Here is a 16,792-nt window from a genome sequence, read left to right as displayed (position 1 = left end):
GTACAAGGTAACTCTGCAATATAAATTCACCACACAAAATATAAGTGTGCATGTGGGTCTTTGTGTCTGTCTGTCTGGGGTGGGGGTTATGAGTGTGAGAAAGTGTGTGTGTCAACTGTATCAATTGAGTAACGTCTGGAGCTTTTTTTGAGGTGTCAACAAACATTCTAAAGCGCGCATTTACCTGGTAATGTTGATACCTCGCCAAATGTCAGCACAATAAACCCGAGACCGTGTGAGAGAATAGATGGGTGGAGTCAAATATTTCCCATCCCAAATCGGTCTTCCAAGTGAGAATCGGATTATTTCTTTATGGTCTGAATTCACTGAAACTTCAGCATTCAAAACCTGAACCAGAAATGTAAAATCCTGCAAAATGCATCTCAATTCGGAGTCAGTGCGACTTTTTCTCTCTCTCTCTTCACACCCCCCCCCCCCAACACACACACCTCTAAGTTTCTTCCTGAGTAATAAAGGATAAATAAATGAAGTAATAAATGAATCAAATGCCGGGATATCGGGGATGTCTGGATACATGTTTGCGACTACACGCGGGACTGTATCTTTAAGGGATAGTGTTGCTGAGTTGGGTGTAACTGGATCTGTCCCTTTAAGAGCTGCTGATTGGTTTGGGAGTGGGGGCTCTTATCTTCAGGGGCGGACCCCTGGGGTATATCAGTCAGCATGCAAACTTGGACGTCCACAGTAACAACGTTTCCCCTCTGTGAAGCTGATCCCTATGGATAATTCAATGAGTCAGTTCGCGGAGGAAAACTACAGTGAGCTGATGAACTTTTCCGAATACGGGTGTGATTATGCTGACTGGGAGCACTCGAACTCGGTGGTCCCTGTCCTCTACATGCTGGTCTTCGTCTTCGGACTGTCCGGGAACGGAGTGGTTATCTGCATAGTGTGGAGGTCCCGCAGCAAGAGGAGGTCTGCAGACACCTACATCGGGAACCTGGCCTTGGCTGACCTGGCCTTTGTCATCACCTTACCCCTGTGGGCAGTGTACGCTGCCCTGGACTATCACTGGCCTTTCGGCTGGCTCCTCTGTAAACTCAGCAGTTACCTGGTGATGGTCAACATGTACGCCAGCGTCTTCTGCCTGACCTGCCTCAGCTTTGACCGCTACCTGGCCATAGTCCACTCGCTGTCCAGCAACAAGCTGCGCTCCAAGAGGACCACCCTCCTCTCGTTAGCCCTCATCTGGACAGTGGCCGGAGTCCTGGCTTCCCCGGCGTTAATCCTGCGGCGGACGCAGGAAAAAGAGAACCAGACGCTGTGTGCCATGGACTACACTTTGGTGGCGAATGAGGCCAGTGAGCATTTGTGGGTCGGGGGTCTCAGCCTGTTCGCCAGCTCCGTGGGCTTTCTGCTGCCTTTCCTGCTGATGTCCGGCTTCTACCTCGCCATTGGCAACACAGTCAACAGGCACTTCCACAACGTCAAGAAGGAAGAGCAGAAGAAAAAACGCCTCCTGAAGATCATCACGGCCCTGGTACTGGTCTTCGCTATCTGCTGGCTCCCTTTCCACATCATTAAGACCGTCGATGCGATCATCTGGCTGGATCTCATCAAGATCCCGTGCTCCGTCGATGAGTTCTTTATCTCGGCTCATCCGTACGCCACATGTGTGGCTTACATTAACAGCTGCCTCAACCCCTTCCTCTACGCCTTCTTTGACCAGCGGTTTCGCTCAGAGTGCCTCTGCGTGCTGCGCTGTTCCCGGCTCAAGAAAGCTCTGCACGCCCCGATCACATCCATCTCCTCCAGCATGAGCAACCCCACCAAATCCGAGGCACCCTCCTCCGCCACCAAAGTCTAAAAAGCTGGCGGCGAGGGAGGGGGAGAAAGAGACCCAGAGAGAGAGAGAGAGAGACAGAGCCAATAACCCTAAGTCCTCTCCGCCTGTCTGCGAACGAACCCAAATAGCCCTCAGCCCAATGCCAGGCAGACGAACTGTTGAACGGGAGCAGCGTCCCCGGCCCCAGGCTGGGTCCTTGCTCCTGACCGGACTGTCCGGGCTGAGGAGCCCAGCTCTGTCTCAGGGACCGGCGGAGATTCTCCCGTTTACCCCGCCTTGGGAAATCGAGCGCCGGGAGAGATTAGCTGGAGTTGCTTATTTTGTTTTCTTTTTAAAATAGATTCTAACATCTGGGTTGTGAGAGGAACTCCGATCCAGAGGCAGAAGCCGGTTTCTTCTGTCCTCTTATTTCATTCATCCGAGCAGTGTTTTATTTTTCACTCCCGCTCTTCACCCTCACGGTCTTCTTTCTCATTCTCTCTGTGTCTCGTGGTCCTCGCATTTCTTCCGATTATTCCTCCCTCTCCTTCGCCCCCTGCTCTCCAGTCTGTTCTCATTGAATCCAAGGCAGGCCGCCCCTCGCTGTGACCTGCTCGAAGGGACGAGGCGCCTTTTCAGAGTCTGAGTTGTGCCGCTTTCCTCCGATGTTTTCCTGCAGTTCCCAGAGCGGCTGCGTCGGGCTCGTTCTCTGGCTTTACCCGGGAACACACCCGAGTGAGCGGTCCACACCAGGTCAATACACCAGGACAGAGACCCGGCAAGATTCAGAGAGAGTTAGTGGGCACCTTATTCGTTTTACTGAGGGACCGAATATTGTAGATAAATATGTACATTTACTGCTTCTGGCGCCACGCTTGCTTGTGTTGCAACACTGGATAGGAGAGCTAAAATTTATATTCTAAACATAACCTGCTTTTTTAATTAATTAAACCTATATTTGTACAATTGTAGCGGAAATAATAAACCTCAATGTACCCTGTATTTACTTTTTAAAATTCCTTTGTGGTAAATCAGGGATTCAAATATTAAAGGAAGCAAAATGAACATCTGGCATCTACTGTTAGTCAGCATTACTTTAAAAGAAACTGTTAGGGATATTTTTTCGCTCTTCCGTAAAATACTATTCTTAAATGTTCAGGTAACTTTGCTGTAAGTCCAGCCTTTGACGTTCTGTCTACAGAGCCGGTTCCAGTGTGTGAAACAATCACGGGGAGTTCCTGATTTAATTTAACACGTGGTCGTGTTATCTCGGCACCAATTAACAGGGAAAGTCAACGCATTGTGAAGGTTCAAACTGTTTTTAAAAAATAAGCCCAATATACCACTTTTAACATCAAATTCTGGACTATATGGAGGTAACAGTCTGCAGTCCGAAAGTGTGCAGCGTTTAACCTGTTGAAGGAGGGTTGCTATGTCGCTACAATCCAGAATACAGGTATCACAATGGACCGTGCCCACATTCAGAACCACATTCTGTCTTTTTTTAATTTTAAAAATTCACTTTATTCATAAAATTATTTGGATCTCTATACAATTGGTCATGCTATTCTTGTGCACACATTACATTTCAGACATCAAATTTATTTTTCCTATATATAAGTCTGCACATTTATTATCCAGCTCTTCTGCTGAGGAGTCAGCGGAATTCTGTCGCTATCTTGTATAACCTAACAGGGAAATCATAAGCACCAGACATGTGACGTTTAGGGTGTTTCTGTTGTTGCTCTCCCAAACCCCACCTCCTAACCCACCCACTTGATACTTTCAGAATGCCAGACCTAACCAAGAAACTGCTCCATGGTTACCTGAGAGCCTGCAGTACACCGATTCTTCAAGTGATCTGAAATAAAAACAGAAATGCTAGAACTGTAAGATTAATAGAATAAGAAAGAGGGTTGGCTAATATTTTGGGTAGCAACTTCATTAGAGACAGGGAAAGAAAACCAGTCCCTTTGTTGCCTCCAAGACTGAAAAAAAACTGAATAGAAATCAGTAATCAAATATACTCACTTATGACAAAGGCACTCATTTGTTTCCAAGTTATTCATATTGAAGGTAATAAGGACTGCAAATACTGGAAAATCAGAACAGATAAAATGTAGAGCTGGAAAAAGCATAGCAGGTCAAGCAGCATCAGAGGAGCAGGAGAGTTGATGTTTCGGGGAGGACCGTTCATCAGGGCTGGGGTGGGGTAAGGGAGCTGAGAAATGATTGGGGGGAAAGGTAACTGGGTTGATGATAGGTGGATACAGGTAGTTGATTGAGATTGGACAGTGGGAAAGGTGGAACGGATAGGCGGGAGGGGAAGATAGACAGGTAGGACAGATCAAGGGACAGGGTGGAGAGGGAGGGCTGGACAAGGGATGAGGTGGGGGGATTTGGAAACTGTTGGGGCCATAAGGTTATAAGCTCCAGAGGCATAAGATGAGGTGTTCTTCCTTCAGTTTGTGCCTTGGGAATTGATTCCCATTCACCGATGAACTCATGAAACTCAAACAGCTTTTTAGGGTCTTATTACAATAGATCACAAGATCAGTCATTGTCATAAGCCAACCTACCACATTTCTCATAAATTCCAAGCAGCATTAACTATTGCCAATTTGCACACAAAGCTTCCTAGTTTTAGGTAAATTAGTATCTCCCTGGGAGGAGAGAACGTATTCTCCATATTAGGCAATTAGAAACTTTACCCATGTAAGAGGGAGTAACTTGGCTTGGAGACTATTTAACAATTGCAACTGTTTAATAATTTCTGTTTATATCAAACCATCAGCTAACCAAAAAGAAATGAACTGTTAATTGTTCATTTGGAAGTCAATACACTGCTACAGATAAGATCTACTAAAGGTTTTTTTTTAAAAAGTATTCTTTGGCCCCTCTTGTTTTGAGAGGTTAACCTATTATTTTGTGAATGCTTTTGGAGCTTCTGTTGGATTTTAGCATTGCTGTAGGGAATAACTGAAATATCTTTGGGTCAAATATATCTGAGTACACTGTGAGAATTTTTGGATTGTTAAAGGTTGAAAGCAAATTGTTTATAAATTGGTGCATTAATTTGTAATAAGCACCAGTTAGACACTGGACATTGTAAACATTATTTGCCTTAACTGAGGTGGCTGTACAACCTTCATCCATTTTGTATGCTTTATTTGAATTGTTTGAGCTACTGTATCACTGTCTGACTGTGGACCAGTTTGACATGCTATATCATTACTACCGTATCAGTCTATATTGTTATTGTGCTACTGTTTAATGTGAATGTGCTTCTGGCAAAATCCTTTTTGTAAAAGTGTCCAATTGGACAGTAAAGACATGAAATATAGTCTTGATTGTGTTTTTAGTGTGATTGTAATAATTAAAACAAGAATGCAAATGTTCCATAACTATCTGCTATTGATCTCAAATTCACACTTACAAAAATCTGATTTGTACTATCATTCAACAGTTGTCTCTTATATGTTCACTCATTCATCCACATTATCCATCTTTTGAACACACACTGTCTGCGATGCACAGCATTTCATGGTTTCCTTCGAATTGCCTACTGCTCCCCTCCATGCATTTCCTATTGTTTCAGTTACTAGATGTTTTCCGAACCTCTTTACAAATTCAAAGCTGAGTCCTACTAACCCTGGTCATCTCCATTACTAGAACAACCTACCCCCATCACTTTTTCCTTCCAAACCAAATAACCCCAAATTCCAGTTTCCAATTATAAATGTTTTTTGTTCTCAATTGCCCCTGCACTTCTACTAATGATCCCTCATTTCTAAGCTCCCCCTTTTCAATTCTATTGTGTTGTAATATAATTTCAGTAGTTAGAGTGTTCTGAATACTGAAAATGTGCCCTAGTATCAAAGTTAATAAACATACTCTCAAGAGAGGGACTTCCAGACAGAAGCATTTAAAAACAGATCTAAAATAATCTCAAAGATGGAGGTTAGAATAGAAACAAACACAAAAGTCTGTAAGTTAATTAGTTTGTCTACTGAACTACTAAAAAGGAGAGGGGTTGACATCTTGTACTTTTCAAAGTCTGCTTAAAAGACCAAATATTACCTTCTAATAGCAGAGTGCTGTATGTATGGATTCCCATTAGTAACCACAATTCTTTTCAGCCAGAGTTCCACACTTTTCCTTGTTCAATGACATTTACATAAATGTCATGAAATGTGCAGTTTGAACTCCAAGCCCTACATTGGCAGAACATTTAAAGATACCCAGCATTTCCTGCAATGCCGTAGCAGCTTCCAAGGCCCAAAATAAGTCAGAGGCCTCAGGTGAGTAAGCCTGTTAAATATAGCCCACTAAAATTGAGGATTTATACACCCTTCCCATATTCTCAAACACCCCCTCAATTTAAGGGCAGCAATGGCCCAGTGGTATTATGCTAGACTACAAATCCAGAAACTTTGCAAATGTTCTGAGGACAGTTTCAAATCCTGCCACAACAATAGTGGAATTTGAATTCAATTAAAAGAAACACTATCTGGAATTAAAAAATCTAATAATAACCATGAAACTATTGCCAATTGTTAGAAATCCATCTAGCTCACTAATGCCCTTTTCGGGAACGAAATCTGCAATCCTCACCCAGTCTGGCCTTCATGTGACTCCACACCCACAGCAAGATATAGTTCACCCTCTGAAATGGCGAATCAACAAACTTAATTCAAAGACCAGCTAATGACGTTCATATCCTACAAGTGAATACAAAATAATTACCCAACCCAACATTTCTGCACAAACCCACATCATGATTCCTAAAACCCTAAAGCTCAGGAAGCAGGAAAGCAACATGTGAGTTAATTGTGGATCAGTGGAGCTGGAAAAGCACAGCAGTTCAGGCAGCATCCAAAGTGCAGCGAAATCGACGTTTCAGGCAAAAGCCCTTCATCAGGAATAAAGGCAGTGAACCTGAAGCGTGGAGAGATAAGCTAGAGGAGGGTGGGGTGGGGAGAAAGTAGCATAGAGTACAATGGGTGAGTGGGGGAGGGGATGAAGGTGATAGGTCAGGGAGGAGAGGGTGGAGTGGATAGGTGGAAAAGGAGATAGGCAGGTAGGACAAGTCCAGACAAGTCATGGGGACAGTGCTGAGCTGGAAGTTTGGAACTAGGGTGAGGTGGGGGAAGGGGAAATGAGGAAACTGTTGAAGTCCACATTGATGCCTTGGGGTTGAAGTATCCCGAGGCGGAAAATGAGGCATTCTTCCTCCAGGCGTCAGCTGGTGAGGGAGCGGTGGTGAAGGAGGCCCAGGACCTCCATGTCCTCGGCAGAGTGGGAGGGGCAGTTGAAATGTTGGGCCACGGGGTGATGTGGTTAATTGGACGAGCGGGTTGCCACCCATCCAATCACAGGTGTCGTTACACACATATGGGCCGCACCTACTTGTCCATTCAGGGAGTCCCTCGGAGTCAGACGCTATCATTGGAGGAGAAGCAAGAGCGGGAGAGAAGGAGGCCTGTGATTGGGGGAGCTGCAGCAGTTGACACTCAAGGCATCTGGAAGTTTCCATGTTCTCTGGAAGTGGGGCTGTCGCGAGGAGTTCAGTGTTAACTAATTGCCCCCCTTACTGGGTCTAGGTGTGGTAAGAGGAAGAGCTGGTGATGGTTGGAATTCAGAAATGAGTAGAAAATGAAGGAGTTGCCGCCACCTAAGAGAAGGCCAATCATGTGGTAATAGAGGCTGAGGAGGCAATGAGAAGAAGGCTATGCTGATTCCTTTGATCCTTTGCTAACTTAAACTGTTTTATATCTGTTTGGTATCTGTTCCACCGTAACAAATTATTGTAGTTTTAGGTGAGTGTGATCTTACTTTGTTGGCAGTTATAAAGTGGGAATTGCATTTCATCAGTGAGCAAATAGTCCGGGCGGTCTGTCAGTCATGGCTCATATCCTGTCTCCTTTTGCTGACGCGTGATGTGCAGTTTTACAATGATGCGGAGGAGCCGGTGTTGGACTGGGGTGGTCAAAGCTAAAAAATCACATCATGCCAGGTTATAGTCCAACAGGGTTATTTGGAAGCACTAGCTTTCAGAGCGCTGCTCCTTCATCAGGTGGTTGTGAAGCAGGGCCATTAGACACATAATTTAGAACAAAAGATGACAGTATCACGCAACTTAAGTTATATTGATACTCATTGATAATCATTTCAGTTCAATATATCATTTCAGTTGCATGAAATTGTCATCTTTTGCTTTAAATTAGATTAGATTCCCTACAGTGTGGAAACAGGCCGTTCAGCCCAACCAGTCCACACCGACCCTCCGAAGAGTTATCCACCTAGACCCATTTCCCTTTGACTAATGCACTTAACACTATGGGCTACCTGACGAAGCTAGTGTACCCAAGTAAACCTGTTGAACTATAACCTAGTATTGTGTGATTTATAATTTTACAAGATCTGTTGTTGCTACTGCATGGACTTCATCCTGTGTTGGATGTAGTAATTGCTCAGAAAGCTGAGATGTTGAAATGCTGAGATCACTTCGGTGATTTTATACAAATGTACTGATGATGTCATGATTGTAATAGATAAAAGAAAAGCTTATTAACTTTATATGTATTTATTGTTGGTTAGAAAGGAAACTTTTACTTCAATTAACTTTGCTGTTTTCACTTCCCATATGTTTTCTTTGTTATGAATTTGTTTGAATCAGTATTACACAAGCCATGTGTTGCCAAATAAAAGTGAAATAAATTTTTAGCATTGAAACCTGAATAATTATTGTCTTTATATGTGTTCCAAAGTTTTGTTGTGTTGTCTTGTCTATCTCATAGAGTCAGAGATGTATAGCATGGAAGCAGATCCTTTAGTCCAACTTATCCATGCTGACCAAATATCCTAAAGACTGACTATGTGGAGTTTGCACATTCTCCCCGTGTCTGCGTGGGTTTCCTCCGGGTGCTCCGGTTTCCTCCCACAATCCAAAGATGTGCAGGTCAGGTGAATTGGCCATGCTAAATTGCCCGTAGTGTTAGGTAAGGGGTAAATGTAGGGGTATGGGTGGGTTGCGCTTTGGCGGGTCGGTGTGGACTTGTTGGGCCGAAGGGCCTGTTTCCACACTGTAAGTAATCTAATCTAAGTAATCTAATCTAATCTAATAAATCTAGTCCCACTTGCCGGTATTTGGCCTAAAGCTCTCTACACCCTTCCTATTCATGTACCCATGCAGCTGTCTTTTAAATGTTGTAATTATACCAGCCTCCACAACTTCCTGTGGCAGCTCATTCCATACACACACCACTCTCTGTGAAAAATGTTTCTGCTGAGGTCCCTTTTTAAAATCTTTCCATCTTGCCTTAACCCTATGTCCTCTAGTTTCTGACTCCCCCACCTTGGGGAAAAGACCTTTGTCTATTTAGGAGACAGTGAGGTCTGCAGATGTTGGAGATCAGAATTGAGAGCGTGTTGCTGGAAAAGCACAGCAGGTCAGGCAGCATCCGAGGAGCAGGAGAATCAATGTTTCGGGCTGGAGCCCTTCATCAGGGATGAAGTTGGGGAGCCTTGGGGTTGAGAGATAAATGGGAGGGGGGTCAGGACTGTGGAGAAGGTAGCTGAGCGTGCAATAGGTGAATGGAGGTGGGGGTAAAGGTGATAGGTCAGAGAGGAGGGTGGAGCGGAAGATTGACAGGTGGGACAGGTCATGAGGGTGGTGCTGAGCTGGAGGTTGGAACTGGGGTAAGGTAAGGTGGGGAGAGGGGAAATGAGGAAGCTGGTGAAGTCCATATTGATGCCCTGGGGTTGAAGGGTCCCAAGGTAGAAGATAAAGCATTATTCCTCCAGGCGTTGGGTGGTGAGGAAGTGGTGATGGAGAAGGCCCAGGGTCTGCATGTCCTCGGCAGAGATGGAGGGGGAGTTGAAATGTTTGGCCAAGGGATGTTGGGGTAGATTTGTGAAGGTGTACCAGAGATGTTTTCTAAAGCACTCTGCAAGAAGGCGTACAGTGTCCCCAGTGTAGAGGAGACCGTGTTGGGAGCAACAGATACAATAAATGTCATGTGTGGAAGTGCAGGTGAAACTTGATGGATGTGGAAGGCTCCTTTGGGGCTTTAGACAGAAGTAAGTGGGGAGGTGTGGGTGCAGGTTTTGCAATTCCTGTGGTGGCAGGGGAAGGTGCCAGGAGGGGAGGGTGGCTTGTTAGGGGGTGTAGACCTGACTGGGTAGTTGCGGAGGGAATGGTCCTTGCGAAAAGTGAATGGGGTGGGGAGGGAAATATATCCCTGATGGTGGAGTCCATTTGTACGTGGTGGAAATATCGTCGGATGATGTGATTTATGCAGAGGTTGGTGGAATGGAAGGTGAGCACTGGGGGGGCTGTGTCCTTATTGCGGTTGGAGGTGCAGGCCATGGATGAGATGCGCTGGAGGGCATCTTCAACCACATGGGAGGGGAAACTCTGGTCTTGAAAGAAGGAGGCCATCTGGTGTGCTCTGTGGTGGAACTGGTCCTCCTGGGAGCAGATGTGGTGGAGGCGGAGGAATTAGGAATACGGGATAGTGTTTTTGCAGAAAGTAGGTTGGGAGGAGGTGTAATCCAGGTAGCTTGTGGGAGTTGGGTTTGTAAAAAATGTCAGTTTTGAGTCAGTCCTTGTGGATGGAGATTGAGAGGTCTAGGTAGTGGAGGGAGGTGTCAGAGATGGTCCAGGTGAATTTAAGGTCGGAGTGGAATATGTTGGTGAAGTTGATGAACTGTTCGATTTCCTTGTGGGAGCATGAGGTGGTGCCGATGCAGTCATTGGTGTAGCAGAGGAAGAGGTGGGGATATATATCCTCCTGAGGATGTAACAATATGGAGGTCCGCTGCAGGTCTGGGAATGTGAGGCTCGGAGCTGGGGTTGTATCCTCCTAACGATATAGAAATACAGAGGTCATTACATCCTCCTGAGGATGTAAAAATACAAGGTCCTAGTATCCTGCTGAGGATACCCGTATTCCCAATTCCTCTGCCTCCACCACATCTGCTCCCAGGAGGGCCAGTTCCACCACAGAACACACCAGATGGCCTCCTTCTTTAAAGACTGAAACTTCCTCTCTCTCCAGTGATTGGAGATGCCCTCCAAGCATCTCCTCCATGTCCTACACCTCTGCCCTCGAACTCCACCCCTCCAACTGCAAAAAGGACAGAAACCCCCCACCCCGTGCTCAACTTCCACCCCACCAACCTCCACATAAATGGCATCATCGCCAACATTTCCACCACCTACAAATGGACTCCACCATAAGGGATATATTTTCCTCCCAACCCCTATCCACTTTCCGTAAAGACCGTTCCCTCTATGACTACCCAGTCAGGTCCACGTCCCCTAACAAGCCACCCTCCCCTCCTGGCACCTTCTCCTGCCACCACAGGAATTGCAAAACCTGCACTCACACCTCCACCCTTACCTCCGTCCAAGGCCTCGAAGGAGCCTTCCACATCCATTAAGGTTTCACCTGCACTTCCACATGTCATTTATTGTATCCATTGTTCCCAATGTGGTCTCCTCTACATTGGGAAGACTGGACACCTTCTCACAGAGCGCTTTAGAATTCATCTCTGAAACACCCGCACAAATCTACTCCATCACCCCTTGGCTGAACATTTCAACTCCCCCTCCCACTGTGCTGAGGACATGCAGGTCCTGGGTCTCCTCCATCGCATTCCCTCACCACCCGATGCCTGGAGGAAAAACACCTTATGTTTTGCCTTGGGAACCTTCAACCCTAGGGCATCAATGTGAACTTCACCAGTTTCTTCATTTTCCCTCAGCCCACTTTACCTCAGTGGAGCTCAGCATCACCCTCATGACTTGTCCCACTTGTCGATCTTCCTTCCCACCAATCCGCTCCACCCTCCTCTCTACCTATCACCTTTATCTCCACCTCCATTCACATGTGGCACTTTCAGCTACCTTCTCCGCAGTCCCGACCCCCTCCCATTTATCTCTCCGCCCCGAGGCTCCCTGTTCATTCCTGATTAAGGGCTCTGGCCTGAAATATCGATTTTCCTGCTCCTTGGATGCTGTCTGAACTGCTATGCTTTTCCAGCAACGCACTCTTAACCTTGTCTATTTACCCTATCTATGCCCGTCATGATTTTATAAATCTTTGTACGGTCACCCTTCAGCTTCTGACCCTCTATGAAAAATAGCCCCAGTCTGTTCAGCCTTTCTGTATAGCTCAAACTCTTCAATCATGGCAGCATCCTTGTAAATCTTTTCTGAATCCTTTCAAGTTTCACAACATCTTTTCTATCAGTAGGGAGACTAGACCTCTACGCAGTGATCTAAAAGTGGCGTAACCAATGTTCTGCACAGCTGCGACATGACCTTCCAACTTCTATAATCGATGCATTGACCAATAAAGGCAAGCTTACCAAGCTTCACTATCCTATCTACCTGCGACTCCACTTTCAAGGAGCTATGAACCTGCATTCCAAGGTCTCTTTATTCAGCAACACTTCCAGGACCCTACCATTAAGTGTTTAAGTCCTGCCCTGATTTGGAGATGCCGGTGTTGGACTGGGCTTACAAAGTTAAAAATCACACTACACCAGGTTATAGTCCAACAGATTTAATTAATAGTTGGCTATCTGTCAGACAAGCTTTTCATCTTCCACTATACTGTAACTATGTAGTTACCATGCAAATATGAGTAAACACAAAGATGTAGATATTTTTGATGCCTTCTTGAGTTTCAGTGCCTTTTGATTAAATACGTAATTTCAATGTAGCTGGATTCATGTGTACTGTATGGATAAGTTTTTGGATGACACAAGGATGAGCGGGTGGTTGACCTGAGGTGGAAGGTCTTGTGGTCCAGGAGGATATAAATTGATTGGCCAGATTTGGAAATCAGTGCCAGATGAAATTTAACTCATAAATGTGAAGTGATGCACTTTGGAAGAAGGAGAAAGACAAGGAAGTACTCAGAGAACGGCAGGGCACCTAAGAAATTCTGAGGAACATAGGGGTTTTCAGCTGCTTGTTTACAATGCTTGAAGATGGCACGACAGGTTAATAGGGTAGTGTGGTGCTGGAAAACCACAGCAGGTCAGGGAGCATCCAAGGAGCAGGAGAGTTGACATTTCGGGCATAAGCCCTTCAATGCTTGAAACATCTATTCTCCTGCTCCTCGGATGTTGCCTGACCTGCTGTCTTTTACAGCACTGCACTTTCAACTCTGATCTCCAGCATCTGCAGTCCTCACTTTCTCCGAGGTTAGTTAAGAAGGCATTCAGACACTTGCATTTATTAATTGAAGCATAATCATAAGAGCAGAGAGGTTATGTTGGAGCTTTTCAGGACTAATTAAGCCACGGAGTACTTTGTGCAGTTCTGGTCACCAAACAATAGGAAGGGTGTGATTGCATTGGAGGGGATGCAGAGGAGATTCACCAGGATGTTGCCTAGTATAGAGCATTGGAGGCTGGATAAGCTTGAATTATTTTCTTTGGAGCAGAGAATGTTGGAGCAGAGACGGGGACCTGATAGAGGTGCATAAGATTGAGGGTGTGGCCGGAGTGAATAGAAAACAGCTCTTCCCCTTAGTTGAAGGGTTATTAGCAAGGGGGCATAATCTAGAGTAAAAGGCAGGAGGTTTATTGGGGATTTGAGGCAAACATTTTGATCCCAGAGGATCATAGAATCCCTACAATGTGGAATAGACTATTTGGCACATCAAGTCCACGCTGACCCTCTAAAGAGCATCCCACCCTTACCCTATTCCTATAACCCTCCATTCCCTATGGTTAATCCTCCTAGCTTACATATCTTTGGACTATTGGTGCACCTGGAGGAAACCCAGACAGACACAGGAGAACTTGTAAACTCTAGATAGATAGTCACCCAAGGATGGGATCAAACCCGGGTCCCTGGGACTGAGGCAGCAGTGCTAACCACTGAGCCACTCTGCTGCCCTATGAGTGGTGGGAGTTTGAATGTATTTCCTGTTAATCAGTACTTGATGAACAATTTGAAGGGTTACAACATTGAAGGCAATAAGTGTCGGGTGGGAAAGTGAGACTTGTGTAGGTAGCATATTTTTGTCAGTACAGAGGCCTAAGGCATCTACAATGTGATTTTGTGATCCACTTTATAATGTGATAATATCATAATGTCTCCCTGTATCCAGACATGCAATGTGGGTAGGTTCCATTGCAGCCTGTATACTTTCCCTGGTATAAGTGTATTAAACATGCACTTTGCTTTTTCTGTTTCATGTATCTGATGTGAACACACACTGTCGAAGAAGGTTTAGAGTGCATGTAGCTAAAGTTTACCATGTTACCTTCTATATCTACTGCATATGATCGTATATTACACCTGACCTAGTAATCTTCGCTAATTATTCCAATATTTTCTATTTTATATAATGCCTTAATTGGCATTTACTCTGGCACAACTGGGATTGCTGAAACAAAGCTGATTAACACAATGGATAGAAAATTCTAGATCAGTTTTTTAATACACTGACTGGCAACCAGTCAGGCCAAGCTCCTTATGCAATGAAAAGTTTAAAAAATGCACATTCATTATCCGTAGGGTCACCTCACCCTCATGAATGTGATTGATGTTTTCCCACCATCTGCTCGAGTATCCATGATACAGATATCATTCCTGATTCATTGTCTAAGAGATTTTTCTCCCCATTAATCTACCTGATAAGGGTTTGTGCATCACTCTCTCCTGCAGTGGCCAAACTCTAAATTACCCCTCTCAGGTCATAGTCTATAGTGGGCTGTCTGTCGTAGATTCGTTGTTCCTTTTTTAGAATTTTATGAAGTTGAGAACTTAAAGTTAGTTGACTTTTTTAACCCGCTGTTGCCAAAACAATGCAATTTAGATATTTTCTAATCAACCTGTTTACAGATATTATTACAAATGTCCAGAGCAGATGAAATTTGAAATCTGGGTCTCCTGGTCCCAAGGTAGGGACTCTGCCAGTGCATCACAAGATCTTAAATCAAATTTATAACAGGTGCCTTTAATGATACGACAACATCATTGATCAGACTGTTTGAGTTGGTCTAGTCTCTGAACAGGAGTTAAGCCATCGGGTGCCCTTAATGCATAGAACAAGCCCCTGTGTTGTCATTTGTTTTACCAAAGCTGCATAAGATGCTTGAGTCTGAACCAAATGCTAATTGTGGAGATGTTTGAAATTCTAGGTATCAGGTAATGGTGAACATTATCATTAAGGTTTTATCATCCTTCACCAAGAGAGGGGGGCGTGAGTGATGGGATTGAAGCATCACCTCCTTGGGAGATCCTGTTTCTCAAGGAATGCTAGTTGAGTTTTCCTTTGTGTACCACTATTCCCATGACCATCAATGTGATGAGCAACATGCTGTGGTTTGTAAACAAATGATCTCCGAGCTATCACTGGTCATGTTAATTCTTGAAATGGAATTGGTAACGTGTATCAGTTTTGACCAATGTTTCTTATTACCTCTTCCTTTTCTACTGCACCAGCCAACATTGATAATCATAATTTAATAATATCCTATCCATTTTGGTGTGAATTTAGCCTCTTTAGTGTAACTATACTGTGACCTTATCTTCTACATAAAGTACCTCAGTCAGTTCTGTTCCTGTCCCTACATTCCATGTTGTGTCTGATCTCCTGATCGATAATCTCTTGACCCAGTCCAGCTGTCTGACAAACCGTTGAATTCTCGCTGTCTCTATTTCCCTCTTTTGCAGGTCCTACTTCCTCACTGCTAGGGGATGGTGTCACTGGTAATGTCATCACCCTTCCTGTCATTTATTCAGAGGGAATTAAGCCAGACATTCTACTGAGTGTTATCCTGAGTCTGAATAGGCTGTTAGGCAATAAATAGGCAAATCCCTGTCCTGTCTCTTGTCTGGACTTAGCTAGTGCTCTTTAATGTCCTATTCATTTGCTCAATCATGCTGTGTTTTGTAAGTGGGAGGGAATGTGAAACTTTTGTTTTATTCCCAGCAACTTAATAAACGTTATTAATCACTTGTCATGTAAAATATGTTCCTGTTCCAAATTCACATGCAATGCTAAACTTCCTCACCCTTGTGTTTCCTTCTACACCTTATTTTTTTAATTGTTATTGTCATGGAGCAACATTTTCCCACATGGCAGGAGGGGTCTGGGTTGTCATTTGGGAATGGGTGTTTCTTGAACATGCCTGCTTCAAGTTCTGAACTCTTCAATTAATTTCCTCCTCCTTTTCTGGTGGTGACCACTATAATACTGTCTGCTGTTTTCTTGTTTCCTTAAACTATTGTATGCTATCATGTACTCACCCACATATTTCTAAGTAGTAATAATCATTGTCCTCTTATTCTTTTTCTTTGGCCTATTCAGCATTTTCGTTTCCTAGGAGTCTGAGTTCGACCTGTCGTTCTGAATTTTCTTGATTTCTTTTTTGATGCTCTGCTGTGAAACTCGTTAGGTGCTTTGCTATTCTCTGTCAGGAAGCCCAGTGTCCCTTGCTTCCTCTTCCTTTCACGAAAACATTGTTAATTCTTTGTTTCAGACTTTTGGTCTCCCTGAACGATCTTATTACCTGGATCTGCACAGCTTTGGCTGATTTGTTCCTTTTACGGTTTCTTGGGATCTGACTTACTTGTGTGGTTTCAGCTTTCTGTTCCACCAGTGCCGTTCCGCCTCCTTACAGATAACTCCTGTTGTGTGTCCTCCTTTAGATTCTTTGTATCTTGCCCACGTTGGTTCAGGTGAGACTAATATCCTTACCTATATATGGTAAATTAAAAGATAGCCATTTGCAGTGCTGGCCGTGATGACAGGACACAATAATCTTGCCAAATATGCCAAAATCATTGTGGTGCAACTTTACAAACAATCAGAAGACTTGGGTACAGGTTACAATTGCTTATTCAAGCAAATGGCAAGCCAGTCTTAGGCATTCTGAGACTATACTCTGAAAAGCAACAAGTGTTCATTCCATATACACAATTTCAGTCACATACATCTTTAATTCACATCTTAAACAAATGTCCCTAGCTTC

The 16,792-nt window shown here is 44.3% G+C and overlaps 1 protein-coding gene across 1 annotated transcript; it reads left to right on the top strand.

Annotated features, from left to right (window-relative positions):
* Nucleotides 1-681: 681 nt before the first annotated feature.
* Nucleotides 682-5,129, top strand: aplnra (apelin receptor a). The gene has a single exon (XM_060843524.1). It carries the CDS (start codon nucleotides 740-742, stop codon nucleotides 1,826-1,828), a length of 1,089 nt encoding a protein of 362 aa, XP_060699507.1. The 5' UTR covers nucleotides 682-739; the 3' UTR covers nucleotides 1,829-5,129.
* Nucleotides 5,130-16,792: the final 11,663 nt, after the last annotated feature.

The sequence above is a fragment of the Hemiscyllium ocellatum genome, chromosome 24 (assembly GCF_020745735.1).
Source record: "Hemiscyllium ocellatum isolate sHemOce1 chromosome 24, sHemOce1.pat.X.cur, whole genome shotgun sequence".
Taxonomy (NCBI): Eukaryota; Metazoa; Chordata; class Chondrichthyes; order Orectolobiformes; family Hemiscylliidae; genus Hemiscyllium; species Hemiscyllium ocellatum.
The sequence above is the reverse complement of the archived record's forward strand: the minus strand, read 5'-3'. Positions and strand labels throughout refer to the sequence as shown.

Bases quoted from the DNA above. Each gene is read 5' to 3' on its own strand.
- aplnra (XM_060843524.1), top strand. From the start codon at position 740: ATGGATAATTCAATGAGTCAGTTCGCGGAGGAAAACTACAGTGAGCTG.